General features: G+C 27.5%; 1 protein-coding gene across 4 annotated transcripts in view; it reads left to right on the top strand.

Moving 5' to 3' along the window:
- Positions 1–24,183, top strand: part of Syx1a (syntaxin 1A) — a 60,064-nt gene that overhangs the window by 29,414 nt on the left and 6,467 nt on the right. Inside the window, exons 4-9 of one of the 4 annotated variants that reach the window (XM_074245737.1) lie at positions 11,960–12,034; positions 12,249–12,431; positions 12,524–12,597; positions 13,211–13,348; positions 16,046–16,156; positions 21,135–24,012. In XM_074245737.1, the coding sequence (XP_074101838.1) occupies positions 11,960–12,034; positions 12,249–12,431; positions 12,524–12,597; positions 13,211–13,348; positions 16,046–16,156; positions 21,135–21,212 (659 nt within the window). In that variant the 3' untranslated portion in view covers positions 21,213–24,012. Of the gene's footprint in view, positions 1–11,959; positions 12,035–12,248; positions 12,432–12,523; positions 12,598–13,210; positions 13,349–14,737; positions 14,849–16,045; positions 16,157–17,922; positions 18,059–21,134; positions 24,013–24,183 lie in introns of those variants that run through there. The other 3 variants (XM_074245734.1, XM_074245736.1, XM_074245735.1) reach the window with 3 other exon arrangements.

Here is a 24,183-nt window from a genome sequence, read left to right on the forward strand (position 1 = left end):
TATTTATTGCTATACTTTAAGTCAGTTACTGATAAAACAATGTGTCTTTACCAAAATTAATTTAAATTTATGCTAGCCAAGCAGACATTTTTATGGTTAAATAGAAGTAGTTGGATCTGTTTATTCAAATCCCAAAAGTATTCACTCTGCTGTACATTTCCGTTTTGTTCAGCCATCATCGGTGGTAGTTACATGAAAGCTCAGCTACAATTTACAATTTACGACAGTGACAACAAAATTTAGCGTTGCGCTGCTCTGGGAGCTCGAACAACATCAGTTATTTGATAGAAACCCTAAAATAGAAACCAAATTATCAACATCATCGTACCCACACAATATCGAGCTTCTATCCTGTCTAAATGGTCCGTTAGCTAGCTCCGCGCTGGACAGCCAGCTCGAGGGCGTATCGATAATACAATTCCAGTTCTGGCCCATCGCCAGCACTGAACCGATTGAACCAACCAAATCCAAATAACAATGCTATCAATACGATAACAGTTATCCAAGAGCTGTTTCTACATCGCCCTAATATTGTAGGAAAATAATTATGCGCTCAACTTTAACCCGCGGAAATACTTCCAAGATTCTGATAAGAAAGGAAACCAAAAGGCTTAATATAGGTAATTATATTGAGATACTCGTAATATAACTTAATGTATGCATTTAATCCAAGAGTTCTTTGTTTAATTCTTGAATTGTAATTCTTAAGCTGATGTTGAATTCAAAGGAAATCTTCCATTCTATGGATTTAATTAAGATGATAATTTTCCTGACGTAACCTTTCATTCTGTGTGGTAATCATAAAATCTATATAATACAAAATATTTCATCTTTTTTGGTGTTTTTAGATGCGTTGGCTTGAATTTTCCCCGTTAATTTCTCTGCGAACTGACTTAAAGGATCATAAAGTTACTTTTTATTTCATGCACAGTTGGTCCGGAAAAAGGAAATTTTTCAACATCTATCTTGGAAGATTATGTTTTTTTACAATTTTTCTAGAGCAGAAATACGTCTGTAGCTATTTCCCCCAAGAATTTTATTGAAGTATTTGTTTTATACACATGCAGAAGAATTTGACTTTGTATTTGATGGAAGAAGACTACCAGAATCTGGCTGAGAACAAGAATGAAATTCAAAACTTTTCTACAGGAATAAAACTTGATAAAGTTGTTTTATTTCGGGAGTTTAACCTAATATAACTGCTACTCAATAGTCTAAGATCTAATATTTTTTACTGTACTGTTGACCTCGTTGATCACAATTAATAATAATACGAGTTTTTGTATCGAAAAGTAAAAAACCAGTAACCAACACTTATTGATCGTAAGATATTATTTATCGATAACTATAATTGATTTGTTGACTTCCTAGATTTATGTGACGCCAGTAATATTTTTATTTAAACATTATTAGTTTTGCTGCAACGCTTATGGAACAAAACAGGTGTTATTGTGATCAACTATCCAACAAAACTTGTAAGAAAAATTTTTCTATCTTGGAGTTAAATTACACGAAACTTTATCTATTTACATTGTTTTATCCTTGTTTACGTTTAATAGAAAAAGTATCATTTATTTAGCTCCGTCCAAAGTCTAAATTTCCTTCCGTCGAGAAAAATGTTAATGTGAAAAAAAAAAAAAAAATCTGAGAAAAGTTTTTCATTTTGTACCAAAGTTATCACTTTCTTTGGTAGTTCTTTCTATCATCACATCATGTAACATAGAGTATCTGAAACTCGATGAGAGAGCTACTGAGATTTATTTCCTAACGAAAAGGGTTTTCTTGTCGCTATCATTTTTTCGTTTTATACTTCTTCTCTCCATCTCTGCCACTAGACCGAGACACTGAAAATCTAGTGCAGCTCTAGATCTTGAGAATTCCCTTGGCAGAAAAAAAAAAAAATTTTTTTAAATTGCCATTATATTTAAGAAAATTTTAAATTAACGCGAGTAAGCTAATAGAAATATAAATACTCTAATTTTTTAATACACTCACTATTTGTTTTTTTTTCTTCTGTCTATTCAAAATTTAAAAAAAAAAAAAAAAAGAAAATATTCAAACTTGTTGATTTATTTTTGTTTTTAATGAATCTAATTGCTTTCATCTTCGACATTAATTATACGCGCGCAAAATTTGTCAAGCTAAAACTTTTCAGATTGTGCAATTACCACTACAAATTAAATTAACGAGGGCATAATTTATTTTGAATACAGACATAAATTTTGCATCAACTAATTTATCTAAGCAATAGCAATATTAATTATTTGTTATAAGTTATAATGTAATACATTTTAATGACTAAGAAAATTAATTTGATGAATTTTCTTGGTACTACATAGTTGAATGATTTACAATGAAATTCAAAACAAGAGCTAATCAATAATAACTGGATGTATAGAAATTGTAAGTCTTCTATTAAGGTTCTACATTGTTATAACTACTCCGTACTATTACAATACTACGCTCTAATAGTTATAGTAAAAGTAATTGATTATTATTGTTATATATCGATATATTTAGATTCAACTTGGTAGAATGGAGACAAAATGTCACCGGTGCAAAAAAAAAATTAAATAAAAAAAAAACAGTAACCTCTTGATCTAAACTCATTATCTTATTGCCATAAGAATGCAAGTGTGGGTGTTGTATGTCTATAAGTGAGCTCTTATAGATACACTCTGCTTACTCTTAGCTTTTTTTCACTGCTTGTAAGTACAGCCTTTGTACATAAAAGCTTTTTTATACTGTCAGCTGAAAAAATTTGTAAGAGAATTTTAAAAAAATATAAAATTTAATGAAATAGTTGCGGAACTAAAAGTTGCTTTTCTGCACAACAATTGAAGTTAAACTACACTAAAACAATGGGTTAAATTTACGACTCGTTAATTAAAGAGTATTCATTGAATTAATTGCAATAACAAGCAGTCAACAAAATTTAAATGCCTAGAAATATTTTAAACAGTAAATTTATTGGATTAACGAAATATAGGAAGATACTGTATTATAAAAAATAATGTTTTTAATGAGGAAAAAAAGTTGAGACGTGAAAATTGAATAAAACTAAAAATGGAATTGAATGGAAAGCAGATAGAAAAAAATCCCATTGGATAGTATGAAGAGTTTCATTACCTTACTTGATTGAAGCTCGCCCTTTTTCTACTTCTGTTCTCATTTATTTTTCTTTATTATTATTATTATTATCGTTATTATTATTATTATTACTATATATTTTTTTCTTTTTTGGCAAGATAGGATTACGAGATACAAACTGAAACGAGAAAGGTCTTAACTTACCTACCGATAACGAGTGGATCCCCAGTTGATGTTATAAAATAAAATTACTATAGGCCTTTATTATTATCAAAGTTATTTTTTTTTTTTATAAAAAAATTTTTAATCAAGATAAATACATGAATTTACTGTAGATAAAATGATCAATTTTTTTCAATTTGTTTGATAATAGGACCATTGAAATTAATGATGATATAGCTTCTTTAAATTATTGATTAATTCTTATGAAATATTAATTGAAAATTAAAAACGAAAGTCTCACTTAATTATTAGGCGAACAAATAAATAGAAAATTATAACACTAGCAGTTTACTAATTTCACTGTTGCGCATGCGCGAGTGTGAATTGTGACGCTGTCTTTTGATAAGAACCATGTAACAATCTAGAAAAATTTTTCCGAACATTCAAAAAACAACAATTTATTTAAATTTTAATGTTTAATTGGAAAAATTCACAAAGAAGCTCTTCAATTGTTATTAATTTTTTTAATGAAAATATAAATGAAGAATGAAATATTAATAATTGTAATTACGAAGGAGTTAATGGTTGTGGAATTCAAAGACTATTTGAAGCATGCAGAGAGGAAGATGTATAAGATGGATGAATCAGAAGTGAAATACTGAAATAGGGCGAGAGAAGTGAATAGATAGATAGGCAGAGATAGAGTGAAAAGGAAGATCGAGAGTGATAGCATGGGAAATCCTTCATTACATTGCCCATGCCCTTGTGGTGGAAACTCTCATCGACCTTGCGGGTGCTTGACCGAATTACTTGGTACAACAAATCCCTCAGAACCTCTTCTACGAACCCTCTGCTCTATCCACGCTACAATCACGTGTACTTTTCATTTTATTCCACTGTTCCTTTTCGTTCTATTTAAAATTTTCAGTCCAGCGTAGAAGAACATAGCTGAAATTAAAACAAACAAAAATTAAAATTAACGGGTTTTAATTCCTCGTGTTAGTTTCCAAATGGCTTCTCCTGAATGTAGATACGCAGGAATTGGACAGAGCTTTTATAGCTCCAATTGAAGAGATTTATTCATACATTTTAGTTTAATATTCCAGAAATACTAAATATAAAGAAGAATGAAAGAATGTGTGAGCGAAAATAAAAATTTAATTACAAATTGTGAGATAGGTAATTTTGTTTCAAGTCTATGCATAAATAAAACTTAAAAAGTTTAAAAATTCATTGAATTGTTTTACTTTTTTAATCTAACAAGTTTTTTTTTTTTTTTTTTTTTTACTTTATTTTCTAGATTAATGGAAAATGTTTAATTAGTCAATAATTGTATAACAGGAACACCAAGACCGAGTTTCTGTTGAGTAAAGTGAATTTCAGGTTCTATAAAATCATAGAGTAAAAAAAAAAAGTATAAAGAAGTATTGGATGCCGTGGGTTGTCGTCGACCACATTGGATGAGTGGCTCTTTGCTGAGTGAGAGAGTTCACCTACTCAATAGGTCATAGTATAACCAGGTTATCGATTAATCGTGAGTTGACGGGATTATCGAAACCACATGCTGCCAGCGACAATTATTCCTCCTAGGTACTGTACCGACGACCACCACCACCAAGTTCAAAGTTCACTATTGTACTATTATACACACAGTGACATTAAAAAAAGTCTAATATTTTTTGCAGTATAACAGTATATTAAAGAAATAAAATTTTTTGAAATAAAATGAATTTATAAGTATAAGTATGTAAATATTTTCCGCGTGCGGACTTGAATATTTTATTCAGGTCGGTCTTATTGCCAGCCACGGGCAATAAGTTGCTTCTTCCGTTTCCGTAACTTCCCTTCGGAGCCCCAGTTCACTAAACGGGACTCTGACATCCCAACTTTTATCCACAATTTACTCTACACATGTACGGATCTAAAGATGTGTAGACACGGATGATAGAGGTGAGATCCAGTGAAGAGAAGTGGAGGGATTGTACAGCGTTACCCGGCACCAACGGACGCTTATTCGTGAATCTAGTCTGGCACGTTTCCACCTCACATTAACCCAATTTCCTTCATCACATCCACCCGAGACACCAATGGGGAACGTGATTAGTAACTCCAACCTGTCGATATCCGGCGTTTCTCCGATTTTGCGCTTCCTAAATATGTCAGTTTTATTTTTTAAAATTATTAATTTAAAATACTGAGATTTTATTCATAATTCATCACTCATCAATTTCCGTTTATCGGGAGAAAAAAAAAAAAAAAAAACTCTTTTTCAGTTTTAATTTTGTACGATAATTCATTGAGCACAGAATTTATAACTGGATTTTAGAGCGAGGAATTGCAATCCTTTGAAGCGAAATTTAAACTCCAACGCTTCACTAACTTCAAACAAATTACATAGTAGAATTAAAGCTCGTAATATTCGTAATTATAAAGCTACATTTTCGTACAATATTTATGTTTGAATGATATTTCAAACAACTCTGATGGTTGTTATTGAGGCTATCTATCAAATTTGATTACATTTAGTCTTTTAATTCTTTATATACGTAAAATTATTACATCAAATATTTCTTTACTTTATAAGAAAAATAAATATTTTTTGTCTATAACAGCGTCACGAAATAACTTTTAAGCACGTACACTTTATCATCAAACGTCTAAGTAACGTGTTCAATATCATTTTATATATTTATATTGTCAATTGAATTTTGAGTTAAATCACTCAATAGAGAAGTGGTAATTTAACGCGACACAAATACATTCCATCAATAAATTCAATTTAACTTTAAAAATTAAATATAAAATATATTTTTCATATTAACTAATTCCTCATAGATAAATTTGTAAACTATATTTCAATACCTTTAAACTTTCTTGACTTTAGCAGCATATTTGAAAAAGTCAAATTCTAAAATAAAATATCATTCAAGTTATTATAGGAATTGAACTTACACCTTTTTCAAACTTGCATTATCTCAGAAGATTCTACAGACTAAATCTCTGTGGAATGCTAGATCATATAATAAATCAGTCGCATTTTGCCACGTTGAAGCTCGGAGCCAACAGATAAATTCATTCTTTCCTTTCTCATTATTATTCTGATTCACAATATTGACCTTACTATTTCTCACAACACTTATTCTTTCTCGGAAATTTTATCTCCAGATAAAGTAGCTTCATATATAGAATGAAATATTTCAATCAGAATTTAATATTAAAACACATTATTCTATTCAATAAAATCGATTATTGTGGCGTTAAATTTTCAATCGGTAGAAGTTGATTTTTGACCGTCAATATTATTTTTTCCTGCTGGTACAAATGAACTATAGAAAGTAACTGATGCATGAAAACCTGAAAACCTAAACTATTTGACTTCGGATAAATAGTCGCGGGTCGCATTGAACGACGCGATCTATTCACCCTAATTGCTTTTGCATTGCCCCAAGCATTGATCCTCGTCATTCTATTCCTCGTTCAACGTACCACCAGTTACAGGCCAAGTCGGTGAGCTCCAATTGAGCGAATTCGGTGGGGGATTAAAGCCCTCTGGGTTACTCGGGTATTATATCACTTATATATAGACCACAAAAGTTTAAGAAAGAGATAAAAAGAATATACATAGAAACGAAAAAGTCAATTTTTAAGTCAACTTCATATACATGAAAGCGTTTTGCTCACAAGCACACGAAAGTTCATAATTCTTGGTTTTTTTTTTTGTTATGATGAACACGAGTTGAAATTCGTGTCACGTTGAATATACATGTATATAAATATAAAGTAAATGTATAGTGACACCTTTGCAATGAAAACTTTTATTCACTGCAGTTCCTGGCTTACCTGATAGTTTTTTTTTTTATATATTAAAGATTTTCCCACTCGAGAACGAAGACACGTGCACTGCACGTTTGCTCTATATTTTGTATCTAATATCACTTATATTGACCTGGGAAGAAAGAAAAATAAAAAAAAAAAAGTACATCGATAAAATGAATGATGAAGATTTTTCTTTGTTGAATTTTATCTTCATTTATACGAAAGTTGGCTAAATCCTGTTTTTTGTACACGAGTGACCCCGTCACTACCTTTCGAGCTTTCGTCTTTTGTTATGTAAATAAACAAAAATAAATATTTCAACACATCACCAATCGTGATAAAAGTATTTTTACAAGAAAAAAACAAAATGAAATAAGAGCTATTACCTTGATAAAATATTTATAGGATAAAGTCGCTCTAAAATATTGAAACGTCACGTTACATATTTCGAATCAGTGACGTTTGTATTTATAATGCTAAGTTTCTGATTGCTTATTCGACTTCAATTTAAATGTATCGACTGGTTCTCTGAAGTCACCCAGCCAATCGAATAAAATATGAATAACTTCAAAATTATACTTTGTTAAATCTTCTTGCGATGCTCACACGTAAATCATTTATTCACTGAATTGATCTTACTCGAGCGATTTTTTTATTCTCTCGTATGTTTTTTTTTTTTTTTTATTTTTGTAACATAAAAAAAACTTCTGAAGAGGACAATATTTTTATTTAGCATTTATGAGTCTACATAAGCTCTTTAAAATTCAGTTAGAAAATTGTTCACAATTTTAAATTCACAACTTTTTCTATTTAAATCTTCAATTGTATTTAAATGAGGAGCAAAATGGAGTATTTCAGGAAATGCTTGGTTTTCGGAATCTCAAATGCGTTGAATCTTCTTTTGTTGAATTATTTTCCCAGTAAATGATGAAATTTTTTTTTTAAGTGGTACTCCTTAAAAGAGTGTAAGAAAAAAAATTTTTTATTATTCCATCAGGCTCCAAAATTTTTGAATATTTTATAAACTTTAAAAATTTTTAATGAAATTTTTAAATGCCCTATTCGTTTAACTTTTTTTTCAAGTTTTACAAAACTAAATCTCTTCCTAAATATCCCACTAACATCTTTGCATCCAACACCCTAATTCCCTCGAAGCAATGAATAAATCAACACACTAATCTAAATAACTAACTGATTATCAATTACGTAATCCCAAATGACTTATAATACTTGATAATGACAACTAAAATTATACTTATTAAAGGCTTATGATATTGAAAATTACGTCACCACCATAAGAGATTATACTCTAAGGTACAAAAGCCAAAAGGAGTCATATATAATCTATAAATTATTCCTGTATCGGTTGTTGTTATTACCCAACAAAGCTGTTACTCTGTTTAGCGATATACTTTAATGTAGGGACTCTAATTAAGAGTACCAACAGCTACAAAAGACATATATATATACTATAATATCATTATCAAAGGATTTCTTATAGATATTTAAAGATTCTTTTCCTTCCTTCAGCATTAGCTTTGGATGCACTGTACGCCTGACTTCGTGACGAAATTTCATCCTTCCACATTTTGCCATTCTGAACACACACCCCGATAAAAGAATCTAGCATTGGAAATATTCAAGAGCACATTTTGTTGTAAATTTATTTAGTTTCTCTCAAGCTGTAGCAATTCTTTTACTGCAAGGCAACATCTAAACCCTCTTGCTCTTTCTTTATATTGTGGGTAAATACACTGAAGCATCATAAACAAACTCCCACGTTTCTTTTATTGATCTCTCCTCTCAATAGTCAGTAGTATTTCAAGTTTTCGCAAACGTTTATATTTATATGTATAAAAAGCTCTATCTTTGCCTCGATTCAACGACCCACTTAGTGTAATTTAACGTCGCTACAAATTTTTATTCCATTTTATTGTGTCTTTTCTTTATTTTTCCTATCAATCATACACTTTTTTGCGCCACTGTTTACCTTTCTTCCTTCCTTCCTTCTTTTCTCGTTTATCCTCTAATCATTTAATGCTTTGTTACATTTTATGGACATAAACTTTATTCGTCTTTTATGCACACTAAAACCTTTTACGATTATTAATTTTTACTATAAATAATATTTATTACAAATGAATCTAAATTTCGGTTTTCAATCAATCTCATATCATGCTTATTAGCAGTGAGTAATTTCAAAAAATTCTCCCTTCAATACAAGTGATTAAATAAATTTAGCAGCATTAATTATATTAATTGAAAATATTTATTGGCACTATTAAAAGTAATTTAATGACAATCATCATTTTATGGCTGATAGTTGGCTTTTAAACAGTTATTCCAAAGTCATAACCTCTTTACATCTACACTTAGATCTTGACTGTAATTGCTCGGTCGATCTCTAATAGATTTTACAGAATAATAACTAAATTCAAATATTACTTTGCTAAAAAGATAAAGAAACATTGAAAATACAATTTTATTTGATAGCAAAAAATTTCACATAATTATTGACGATATAAAAAATCATTGGGATAGATGAAAAAAAAATTGATTGATTTAATTCGATGATTGTACATCCTTGTTTCGGTAATAGCTCATTAGAAATCAACTATAAGTGAGTAGGCTGTTTAAAGCTAATAATACAAATAGCCATGGGAAATTAGGAGATTTGAGATTGGAAGATACGCATATCTATGCCTATCTATCTATCTCATATGTGGTATTATTACATAACAATCTATATATATGTAAAGATACAGACAAGTTAATTGAATCCACGGACATTATATACGGTGGTCCTTTATTACGGTTAATCGTTTGTGGCGATGAGCCTCATTGAGGATTACCACCGGATTAGTTCGATGAAAGTAATCAGTGGAAGTTGGACACCTCGGTTTTTATCTTTTTGCTTACCGACAATCAGACCATTTTCTTCGCCACAAAACTCCTTTTTTCCTCGGCTTAAAAACTTTTCTGGACCTCAGCCAGATCTCATTTTAAAATAACATATATATAGCTATATATTAAATGACAATTAACAAGGGCATTTTGTGATGCCTTTATGGGAACTAAAAGCTCGTGTAACTTCCTTTCATCTTTACTCATAAACTTTTAAGTGCATCGACTGCTAAAATGAAAAAAAAAAAAAAAAAAAAAAAAAAAAAAAAATTGTCTATAAGGTATGAACTACGGTAACTTGTGTTCATACTTGAGGAAATTGCCGTGTTAAATTGCATTACAGCAACGCTGTTTTTTAAAGTTATTATTATGAAAATATAAATATTTTTAACGGACAATAAAAGCCTAAGAATAATTAAAGGCTGTCAAAGTGAGCGCTTAAATCATTTAGTATCTTTATTTCCAATATTGCTTAACCCAGACAGACGTCAATGGCTTATGATTGTGATATTATGAGAAAAAAAATGATTAACGATTGATCTTTTACTTGTGGCAATAAAACTATTATATATGTTTTTTTTCTCTTATATCGGGTATTGAATCTTGAAGGATTCTTTGTAGTATCTCTCATATTTTTTTTTTTCTTTTTATTCAACTAGACTTAACACGCTCGCTTCGCTCGCCCTCATTCTTTTAAAAATCCCGCCACTATCTCAGTCGACAAATCAACAACCGAATAAAATAATCACAGAAGTGACGTAAAACGATACGACATCCGGCTATCAACTTTTTAGAAGAGGATTCTTAATCTTTTTTTGCCCACTCAATCCACCATTTTCTGCTATACGGGTAAAGCACTCAGACCGTTGTGTTGATAACGCGTTGGCGTATAGCGTAAGATACCTGACTGAACTTGTATCGTCAAAAGTCAACAATATAGATAAAATATTTATTTCTCTGGGGAGTAAAAAATTCTTTGTGACACTTATCCTATCTTTATTACTTTTTTTTCGTCAGAGCAAAAAATTTATCGAAAAGTAATATCGACGTAGAAATGATGACGTATAAAATTCATTATTGTATTGTAAAGTACTTATAACTTGAATTAAAAAAAAAAAAAAATAAAAATGAAAGACCTGTGAGCTTAATATTTAAGCACTTGTGAAACGTAAAAACTCCCACGGTAAAGAGATTCAGGATTACGAAAAATCTCCATGCAAATAGTGCGCGCTTAAAAGATAAAGATAATTTATGTAGATGCGAACATGTTTTAAAAAATAATAAAAATAAATTGGTAAATAGGAAGAAATTGTGATTATCACGAGCATGTGTGTGCATTATGTGAAAGGGTGTCAGGAACGTGATGTACTAACAGCTACTACCGCTAAAGAATTCATATGCTAGTGGTTACTGACGCGCTATGGTCAGACAAGATAGCAGTATAATCGCATGAATGAATATGTCATTAACACGTAACACGTGTTTCAGGTTATTTTTATATTTTTAACGCATTGATAAAACATTATTGTTCTTTACATTTGTTTATTTGCCTACTCTATTCATATATTGACTCAATATTTATATTTTTATATTAATAAGCAAACAGTAAAAAAATTTTCGACATTGTTTAAAGTGCAAAAATTTTTAAGCACACTGATAAAAAAATTAGCTTGACTCAAGAGCCAAAATCTTGAACCAAAAATACCATTTTTTTGAAGAAAATGATTTTCTTGAGTTAAGGAATTATTCTTGGTCTAAAAAAAATTTTCTTGTTTCAAGAATTTATTCTCTCCACTCAAGTCAAAAATAGTCTGACAGTGACGAATTTCACGGGGCCATTTAATGAATATTAATATAAATGTTAATTACACGTAATAAATAATTTAAAAACCGAGTACTGTTAAAATTAACATAAATAATGAATTAATTAAAATAAATTAAATTTGAAGAAAAAAACTAATTATTTATTTTATTTAAAATGTTACAGAAGTCAAAATGGAACTGGAGGATCTAATGGCCGATATAAAGAAAACTGCTAACAAAGTTCGAGCAAAATTAAAGGGTAATTTATTTGAATTATTCTAAATAATTATCTGTAACAGCTAAACAAGAAAGATTTTTAGAGTAACAGTAGTAGTTTCTGTAACATAAATCTTTTTTATGGCTAAAGTTTATTTTGAAACTCTAAACTTGGCGTAATCAGTAAGCAGTGAGCAGCAAATGGTAGATAAAAGTCTAGTAGACGAAAGTAATTTATTTTCTCATTATTGTTGCAGTGATAGAACAGAATATCGAGACGGAAGAGCATACGAACAAATCTTCCGCGGATTTGAGGATACGCAAAACTCAGCACTCGACATTGTCAAGGAAGTTTGTCGAGGTTATGACCGAGTACAATCGGACGCAAACCGATTACAGAGAACGGTGTAAGGGTAGAATACAACGACAGCTTGAGATTAGTAAGTTTACTCCCTATAATTTATTAACTTTATTAAAAATACATTATGGTTAAGGGATATTAATATTCATATTCGTAATTTGTTTTTAACAGCGGGGAAAACTACGACTAATGAAGAGCTCGAGGAAATGCTTGAACAGGGAAATCCTGCAGTATTCACGCAAGGGGTGAGTTCTTATACTCAAGTAAAAGTAATATTATTCATGAAATATTTATACGGTAATGTCTATTAATTAAGTCAGATTAAATAATATAAATCTGGGTAATCTGGCAATTTATATTTATTTTTATTATTATTACCTTATTAGTAATTTTCATGATTTTTTTTTCTATTTCCATAATTTTATGCATTTAATCATGATTATTAAATTTTACTTTTTTCAAAAAAATTATATTCAGCCATTAAAATATAAACAACTAAGTTCTAACTTGTGTTGATTTTTTTTTTTTTTAATTTATTGGTCATAGAATTTAAATTAAGTTCTTTAAAAAAATTACAAGTGAAAAGTTTATAAGTTCAAACTTTCCTAAAATAATTTTAATAAAATTTATTGAATACTCATAAAAATTATCAAAACTTTTTTTTTTTTTTTTTTTTAATTATTAATTTACAAAATATTTTAGTAATTTTTTTTTTTATTAATTTAAAAATTAAAACAAGCGATAAAATTAAAATCAATACTCTATTTTCAGCAAAAATAAATTTTAATATTTACCTCAACAAATAATCCAATATTTGACCTGAATGAGTGGTTATTTATTTTTATTTTATGTTAATAGATAATTATGGAAACGCAACAAGCCAAACAGACCCTTGCTGATATTGAAGCACGTCATGCTGACATTATAAAACTCGAAAATTCAATCAGGGAACTTCACGATATGTTTATGGATATGGCAATGTTAGTCGAGAGCCAGGTAAGATTTATTAGTTCATTTATAATTATTTGCAATAATTAATTTTACGTGATAAAATAAATGCGCCGTTACCTTTGAATTAAAATTTGTTGAAAACTTTTAAGATATTAAATTCTACTACCAATTTTATTAAGTAATTCTTTAAACGCTAGTCTGATCTTCTGAGTACTCAAAAAAATTATTATAATTATTTATTCATTTATCACAAAGGTAGCGGCTGAATGAAATAATTTATTAAAATGTTTAATTAAATTCAATTTATTTCAATACTGAAACAGCATTAATTGAAATTTTAATTACAGTTAAATAAAATCATATGTTTGACACAAAAAAATTAATTAATAGTGAATAATTAAACTATTAATTACTGAGTATTGTTAATTTAATTAAAAGCCGTGACAAACATATGGTTTTGATATAGAAGATAGTAAATACTAAATTAAAATGTAATTGTCCCCTTTTTAATTTGATAGCTTGAAATGTCTTGTGGCCGAAATTAACCGATAAATTATTTATTAAATATAATTTAAAAAAAAAGTCAACAGCGTGAGCCCGTGAAAATTTAATCGTGTTTGACATTAAATCAATTGATCAGACAAATTTTAATTTTCGTATTCATATTCACTAATAGCAGCGTAAATTAATTACTTCACAAACCCGCGTACGTTGCTTTAATTATTGTTTTTGTAATCAATATTAATTATCAATAATTCCGTAATTGGATTCCTCGTTTTGGTTTATTGAATATCAATGGAAAATTTAGTATCGATTGCGTATAATGGACGCGCGGCGCCACTCTTTTCGGGGAAAGCTAATTTTATTTCATTTTATTCATACTAATTTTTTAATTTATAATAAATTAATTTCGCTTATTTTACTTCAAATTATCTAATATTTTTTTTCTCTATTTGAAACTTTTTTACTTGCAAAAATTTCTACTGTAAATACAAAATTGAAAAGGCTGGATAAATTAATAAACAAAAAATCTATCAATGAATTCAAATTAATTAATAATATTTATTTCAAACTAAAAAATTACTCTATTGCATGTTAATTAATTTTTAAATTTCAAAAAAATTTTCTTAAATTATCGATTTAAAACATAAACATCTTTTCCTTTTTATTAAATCTATAAAATTAATTATGCAGTCAGATTACGAAAAAAAAATTTTTCACCTAAATTTTACAGCAATTATTCTCATAAATTCAGAGTTTGATAAAAAAAAAATTATTCTTTCGCAAATAAACAGTTTATCAAAGTCAGACTGCATAATTAAGCACCAAAAAAATATTAACAAACTCACGCATGAAACTAAAAAAAATATTTAAGCATCAGAAACTAACATTCTTATCTGTTTCGCTGTGGGGTCGCGCCGCGTGCCTTTTTAGGGCGAGATGATAGATCGCATAGAATATCACGTGGAGCACGCGGTCGACTATGTGCAGACGGCCACGCAGGACACCAAAAAAGCACTCAAGTATCAAAGCAAAGCCCGACGGGTGAGTCCCCCCCAAAATAATATTAAACTTTGTGTTCATCCACATCTAATTGGTCACTTTTTTTCTTCCTTTCCTTTTTTCGCCTCTGTCCTCCTCCTCCTCAACCCATCTCCATTTGTCCTTCTCAAAATCCCGCGCTCATCTATCAATCAATCAATCACCCGCTCAATTCCATCGCTTCCCAAATAAAAACTATCTAACACAAATTTACACCCTCCTTCTCTCCTTTTCCCATCAACCCTCATTACCGGTCATTTTATTTTTTTTATCTTTCATCTATATTTTACTATTGACACCTCAAATAATATATTAATTATAATAAAACGGCGTTAATAAAACACCATCCATTTAAATATATGTATAAATAATACATCTATCTATATATATTTACGTAACATTATTTGTATTCATTACGTGTGTGTTTGATGCTTTGGTAAACCTAATATTTATTTATAAATATAAATACCGATTTTTAAATCAATACAATATAAAATTAAAAAAAAAACTCGTATTTATATTTATAAAATCTTAACATTTATTAATAATCTGTGTTTCCTTTTAATATGAGTGTGCTCATTGTTTGTTTCTGTCCACTACTGCTCTATTTCACTCTGCAACAAAAAATAATATAAAATAACAAAAAAAAAAAAAAAAAAAAACATACGAAACTAAACGCTAATATTGTCATGATGTAAAAAAAATATTAACCAACCAACCAACCAACTATTTTATTATAAAAACTGACAATTAAAACCGTCTACATTGTACATTAATTTATAAATATCTGTGTAATGTATGTGTGTGCGTGTGCGTTCACGCAATTAATAACTGTGGGATCCTTTAAATTGTTCTACTCAATTTACCAAAACCAATACCTTTTTTTACTTTAACTCTAACTATTACAAACTAATCCTTTTAACAACAATTACCCTGATATTCGCGCATTAAACACAAATACAAACTCGTTGTATGTTGGTGTTGCTTTTTATACTATTTATTGTAACTACTACTACTGCAACTATTGCAACTATTGCAACTATTGCTACTACTATTGAAACCAAAAATTAAATAACCCAACCGGACGGTCGAGTTCTCTGCGATCTTCCGACTAAAAATGAACCGTCCCAAAATTGATCCTCCAATTCGAAACAAAAAAAAAAATCCATCCTGTCCTGGATCCTGTGCGCGCTTTGGCAGGGTGAGTTGGTGGACCGGATTGAATACTGCGTCACACAAACAGTTGATCACGTTGGTCAAGCTCATGGTCAGTTGAAGAAGGCCAAAGAATATCAGTCAAAGGCGCGCAAGGTAAACACTGCTGTTATTTATTAAATGACACTGATTTATTGTTTACATTAAATATTCTCGAGAATAAAAATATTGCGATATTAAGATAAATGTATAAATAATTGAATCGATCGATTTTTCTATACTACTCGACTACGTTCTGCTGCAATCTTCTACTCCGCGTTCAATGTCTGTATAATATATTATAACTTATAACATTAACAGTGTCTTGTAAACACATATCGTAAAACTAAAGATTATTCCCATCTCATAGTGCCCTCACTTGTCCTATTTCCCGTTCAAGCTACTCAGCTGTGCTTTTCTCTCTTACTTCTTAAGAGTTAAACGATTGATCGACATTAAATGTCATAGAATTTTTAAACCTCATGCAGATATTCCCTTCAACCTTTCAGCTTTTATTATCTTCTTATCTTTTTAATATTTAATAATTATTTTTTATTTTAAATACTTGTCGTTTTTATTGTTAATGAGTGTATTTTTTTTTTTTTTTTTAAGGCGCTTAAAAAATACATCGCCATGCTTGTAGATAATTTAAAATTTATTGTCTGAGGTGTGTATTACAGATAGTAATAAAGATTTATGGTTTCATAAAAATGAAAAATATATTATACCATAGATAATATAATCTCTTGTAAAAACAAGTCAATTATCAATTTTACACCATTAGTTTTGCAAATTTTTATTTATTAAATTTTATATTGTATTACATTTAGACTAGTACAAATAATTAAGTATTTGCATTCACTAAACACTATAATATCAAACTTGAACTTTAATATCGTCAACTGACAAGTATTTAAAATTATAATTACGATAAAATATTATTTATGTTACTGGTGTTGTACAATACCCTTTAATTGTTTTGTACCGAGTGTGTGTTAGAAAACTTTACTGTGGTAGACTCAAGTACTCGCAGCTATTAGTTAATAAAAATATAACAACAGAGGAAAATAAATAAAATATAAACGCGGTAATTTTAAAAGTAGATAAATTTGAATTGAGAGTTACGAATAATAAAAGATAACAATTTGCAATAAAAAAGAGTGATATTCTTAATGTAATGTCTTGCTTCTATAGAAATAAGATGTTACTGCTACGAAGTAAGTTATACAAGAGAAATATTACTTGCAAGCATTAGTGTCGTTAGACGCTCATTACTATATTTCGTTTGCATACGTGCATGAATAGGTACTTTAACTGCTATTATAATTATTATTATTATTATTATTATTATTATTATTATTGTTGATTTTTTTTTTAGTACTGTATGATCTTGAATGTTCAATGGTATTTAACATTTGATAAAAATAAAAAATTCATTTATTTCTGTATGTTGCTGCGCCAATACTTGGTCATTTTACAGCAACTGTTTTTTTTTTTTTTTTTCTCGAGTGAAATTTATTAGTTAGTAAAAGCATTAAGTGCATCCTTCTTTTTATTACACTTTTCTTTCTTAATATTTCTACATATTTAACTATAAACTCATACAACAAAAGCATGGAATAAAATAGTAATGTTTTTCTAAACATACGCATGAGTAATTAAACAACAGATTACTTAAACGCCGTTTTTAGATATACATTTTTTATAAAATAATTTTGTTCCATTCCTCTCTCTCTCTCTCTCTTTTATTTTTTTGACTATTAAAGTTTTTTGTTTTTCTTCTGAGTAATTAATTAAAACAGAATTATGTTCATTAGTATGTGTGGTCATAAAATGGCCATGCATAAAACACACTCGACATAACTTGTCCTTTTTGTCCACAGAAAATGATCTTCATTATGATCTGCGTCGTTATTCTCGTCACCATACTAATCTCCATTGTGCTGTCGTTCATTCCGATTTTTTAAGCTACCGAGTGGAGATATGAGTAAAAGAGAGAATGGAATGCGAAGAATTATTAACTCAAAATAATGTTAATAAAAATAATAATAATAATAACAATAATAATAATAATAATAATATTAATTATAATAACTAAAATTTAAATCATGATGCCGGTGACATAAAAAATAGAAAAAAAATTTTTTAAACTAATTAATTGAAATTTAGAATTGGCAAGCCTTCGGTGTTCTAGCATAGATTTCAAAAAAATTATAGATAAATCCGTCAATTGTTTAGAAGAGATTTAAAATTAGAAATTTTTTCTCACACTTATTTTGTGTTAAATTAACGATAGTTATTATTAATTTAAGTAAGTGTACTTTTCAATTATTCCAAAAAGTTATTTAATATCGAGTAGAAATAATTAGCCGCGTAATTTATATTTCCATACTGTAAATGCACAATCAATTTAAATAATTATACATTTATTTATTATTGTATAATTACAGTCTTAAAAATAGAAAACATTTTTTTTTTTATATTAAAATACAGTTTCACAAAAAAAAATCATTTACCAGAAATTTTGATAAGTTTTCTTAATGAATTAATTTTAATTAATGTATGATTATTTTTGCATTTTAATTTATATTAAAATTTTAATTATTAAATTTTTTTCTACTCAGAATTTTTCTTAGATAATTAAATTTTTTATAAATTTATCAAGTATTTTAAATTTAAAAAAAAAAAAAAAATATGTTATTAAAATAAGAAAATAAAATTCTGTGTAGAATTGAGCAATTAAAATAATTTTTAGAAAAATTTTCGACCATGAAAGAAAATAATTTTTCTGAGCCTCACTTATATAAATTTTACATACTAATAACAAAACTTATTAGCATAACACTTATTAAAAAAAAATCGCCAAAGTATATTATAAGTTTGTGAAATCTGACATAATAATTTATCGTAGAGCAGACTAATTATTTATAAATAATTAATAATTAATAATTGTCTATTACTGTTATTTATTATTGATTGTTATCTTCGATCTATACATAGCTACTGAAACTAAATAGCAAATATATAAATAATGTTTCGAAAATTCTATCAGCTGTTGAAATAATTTATAAAATTATTTTTTTGTTATAAAAAGAATTTTTTTATTAATTTTATCAAATTTTTTGGAGTTTTATCCGTGAGTAGAACAATAATTAATTAAATCATTTAAATAAGAGAATAAAAAGGGCCTAATTAAAATCCAACTGATTTAATTAAACCGATTAATAAAATTTTTTTTTTTTTTTTTTTTTTTTTTTTTTTTTTTTCCAAATAATGAAGCTGCCGAGTGTTATAAGCAAATTGCAATATCGACTTTACATTAATGCTTTTATCACTAAATTCATTAAATTAAACCATTGTGTAATGTCTAATCGTTCATGAGTTTGCCTCGTCTCCTTCAATTGCCTTCTCTATTTTTAACAAAAATTATAATTAAAAAAATCAATATAAATCTAGATACTAAAGTAAAAAGTAGAGTAATCTAAGAATAACAATTATAATTATTGACAAAAATGTAGACGGACGAGGCGGACAATTTAAATTCCTGAGATATAAAAAATATAAAAAAAATAAATAACTAGACTCTTTGAGTCCTTTGCTTGATTTATTTCCTGTACTTACTAACTATCTTATTTAATATATAACTCAAATAAACATCTAACAACTCTGTATTGTAATAACAATTGCGACCGTCACGATAATTAAGCGTATCATTTGTGTCGTTTTAGTGCAAGCTTATTAACAACAAGCAAATATAATTAACCAAACATTTCTGTATTCAAAACAGTTACTAATACAAGCTTTTAAACAGACTGTTTCGTGCTTCGAGAACTCTAATATTATATATAAGGAAAATCCTTAGTTAGAATCAGTTATTACATGTCTCAAAGTCTAAGTGAGACGCAGACGGGTATCGAGATTGCCTTATTCAACAAGTTTGTTAATTATTTATTAATCTAAGTAAAATCTGTAAATAAAGCCTTTCTTTATTTATTTACTTGATTTTTTTTTTTTTTTTTTTCAAAGTATAAGTTTTCTCGAAGTTCGTAACACTAGCACTGGTGATCGGATATTTTCATTTCATTTTTTAATTTTTTTTACACGTTAAAAAAATTCCAAACATTTCTATTGAAATTTGCAGTAGTTGATAATTATTTTTTATTGAAAAATCAATCATCAATAATTAATTATTGAGTTTAAATAAATAAAACTTTTTGTTTTATATTTTTCACATTTACAATATTTCAAGTTTGCATTTAAAATTTTGTTTATTTATGAATTTTTAAAATTACTACAAAAATAAATTTTCGACAACTTTATTTAAATAAAAATTTAAATAAAACTGGCAATTTTATTACATACAGAAATTATATTTTCAACTAGTCGATTTTTCATTGTTTTACTCATGCAAAGTCCCATAACGAATAGAAAATTACGATTTTTTGTTATTGATTTGAATTTAGATTGAAATTTAAATTATACTGTTTTACTGTCCACTCCAATCACATATACTCATCAATTGCTCGCGGTTTTATTACAGGGTAAAACTATCGATTTTTAACAGGGTGAAACTCTTTGTTTCACGGTTTGATCATTTTTATAAAAAAACTTTCAATGAAAAAATACGGCATAGCTATTTTTTTAATATTAAATATCCACTTTTTAAAATATTAAAAATTAATGTAAGTCCAATATATAAACTTGTTATTTTAATTCGAGAAAGAAAACTTCTCAACTTTATTTAATTTGGAATTAGTTTCACTGAATAATTTATTTTGACAAATAATAAACTATCAAGTGACATATTAAACTCAAAATTTGACTTGAAGCAATGAAAAATTAATCGCAGTATGAAATTTCACAGATAATTACATTTAATTAAAAATGTCCGACGAAACGTAGCAATAAAATGTGAATTAATTATCAACATTGCTTTTGTATTCAGATCAACCTGATTATTTAAATTATACATTCCCTTGAATCTGATTAAAACAATTATGGATTTAGATAAAAACTTATAGTTTGGAATTTTTCGACCGTGGTTCAAAATTATTTTTTACTCTAGAAAATTTATTGTTTATTTTTGTTTTTACAGAAAATGATCCTGATAATAGTTTGCCTGACAGTGGCGGTCATCATTTTAATTGTTATTTTAGTTGTTAGTTTAACGTAAGCCCTTCTTTAAAAAAAACAAAAAAAAATCTCACTAAAACAGTTAAACGATCACCACTCAAATAAAATGATTTTTTATTCTAACTTTAATTCTAATTTTAATTGAACTAGAAATAAAATTATAACATTTTTAGCTTGGTACAGTAGTTATTGGTTAAAAGTTCTACGAACGATAATGAAGATGAAATGTCGTAATAATAAAGTTGATTATAAATTCCAACCGCAAAGTTATCGTCTGTCCAATTAAGTATTTAACTTTTAACAGTCCTTGTGATATTAATTGCAATCTATTTGTAATTTAAAATGTATCACAAGGTGGTTCTACACTTAGACGTAACTTTATTTAACGTTTCCTCAACTTTATCTTTATATTTTGTTTTATTTGATTTATTTAGTACTTTTATTCGAGTTTAGTCCTTCTTTTCGAGTTAAACTTGTCATAACTGACCGTTATGACAAGCAAACACGCTAGAGATCAACCTAATCCTCGTAAATCTACTCTTCTATTTTTTATCACGAATGTTTCCCTTTCTTTAAAAATAAAATAAAATAAATGGCTTTAATATTTGTCTTTTTGTATCACGAAAAAAAAAAATTGATTACGTTCTGACATCTTCATTTTCGTTGAAAAAATTATTATTAAAATAATTACACATGGTAAATGTAATACGTAATTTACATTATTGTATTTATTTATTGAAAAAAATTTTTATTGAAATTTATTTAAAATGTAAATAAATTCGTAAATATTTAAGTCAAAAGAGAGAGAGAGAGAGAGAGAGAGAGAGAGAGAGAGAGAGAGAGAGAGAGAGAGAGAGAGAGAGAGAGAGAGAGAGAGAGAGAGAGAGAGAGAGTCAATTTGAAATAAATTTTATTGTATAGGTACTTACGGACGAAAGAATAATTGCGTGAATAGTTTGATGAAATAAAGCGATAATAAAAGTAAATTAAATAAAATGATAAATTTAATAGAGATAATCCTTAATATACGTCAACAATTATCACACAATACATAAATTTCAGCATTAATGATATAAAATATAAACTAGTGTGTAGCGTCAGAACACAATAGAAAAATATTGATTGATAAAAATTGGTTTACGTGTTTTATGTAATAAATTATTAAAGTGAACATGTATTTAAGATAATTCACATTGTACAGATATGTAAAACAATGAATTATTATTTCAACAAACGTTACTTGATTAAATATTTAATAGTTGCGATTGTACACAGTATACAGTAGTAAGTACGGGAATACATTTTATTAAGACGTGTTTGAATTTAGTAGTTAAGGGTATGAGTGATTATAATGCTTGATTATTACAAGGAAGCAAGGCAAATATTATTCAAGAACTTCAAGATTTTGTACATAGTTTCGTTGTATGCCTCGAGGATTTATCAGTAAGTATCCATTGGATATTTATGTTTATCCGTGCTCTTTATTATAACTTTATATTATTGTCATATTTTATTTGAATAATAATTATTATTATTGATGTTGTCAAGTGAAAAGAGTTTAATAATTTATTGTATTAATCATAATGCAATTTATGTTTTTTATACTTGCACTGATAAAAAAATTAAATCAAGAAAAAAATTCTTGAACCAAAAAAATAATTTTGAAAGGATTCAAGATTAAAATTTTTTCCACTCAAATTAAAAAAATAAATTTCGAAAAAAATATTTACTTAATTTAAGTTAATATTTTTTTTTTTCTGTGTACATTTAAAAAATTAAATGTTACCAATTTATTCAAAATTCTTCATTTGCCACATGGATTATTTTAATTGAAATTAATCAACGACCGTTATCTGTCCTTTAATTTAATTTTTTACCGCCTTAAATATTTTTTATTTCAATGTTTACGTCATATTATTTATGTATACATTCGCTGATAGTTATTATAATTTTAATTACGTACAAAATGCATGATGTGTTATTTTAATTGTTAAAAAATCTGTGTACCATAAAATTGTTTTGTAAAATTTAATTGTAACAGCTAATCTTTAAAAAAAAAAAAAACATAAAATTGGCAGGGCTTTGGAAATTTTTTTATTTGTTTGAAATTCAATGCTGAGCTATTGTGTGCTATACATAAAAATATACGTTGAAGCTTACGGCTTTGCATAACAATCGGATTTCAAAATATAATATTTAAGGTAGATTCAGCGGAAACAGAATTTCATATAAAATAATATTTCACGGTGCTTTATTTTGTGAAAAATTATTTTTTATAAAAATGTGCAATTAAATTTTATGGAAAAATCTTTGAAAAAAAAAAAAAAAAATTATGTTAATTATTTAAAACAATTACGCATTTAATTTTGTTATGATTAAGACAAATAAATAGTATTTATAAACTATAATAAAATATGATCAAAAAATTTCAAATTAATATTTATATAGAAAAATATTAATATAAAATATGTAATGTGTATTTAGTAAATATGTGAATTGTCAATCATAAATATATAATAATAATAATAATCAAAATTAATATACTGTATTTACTTAACAGCGGTCGAATACATCAAACACATATAGATGATATGTAGATTATATACACATTCGAATGTAAATGTTGAATATTACATCTCGGACTTAACTTAATAAACGTAGTATATGCGAGTGAAGTAGGTGTTGATATTCAATTTCACGGTGGCTGTTGCTGTGATTTATTTCAGGTGCTGCTGTCATTTGTAGATTTATGTATAAGTGCTTTAAAATAGAGTAGCAGTGGACAGAGTGTCAATATGTTGAAAAAAAAAAAAAAAAAAAAAAAGACAATTTTTACAGAACGCGATCAATAAGCCCATTACGTTCTGTAACAATTAATATTAAATGAAAACTATTAATTATAATTAAATGAATCTTTTATATAAAACACACTGTTATTAGTCAATAAATTTATGTTATCAATAATTATTGGCACGTTTTATATCGATTATCATTTGTAATAATGTATTGTT

Source organism: Cotesia typhae, unplaced genomic scaffold (assembly GCF_013202065.1).
Source record: "Cotesia typhae breed Kobodo isofemale line unplaced genomic scaffold, CoteBio_Ctyphae contig_48, whole genome shotgun sequence".
Lineage (NCBI taxonomy): Eukaryota > Metazoa > Arthropoda > Insecta > Hymenoptera > Braconidae > Cotesia > Cotesia typhae.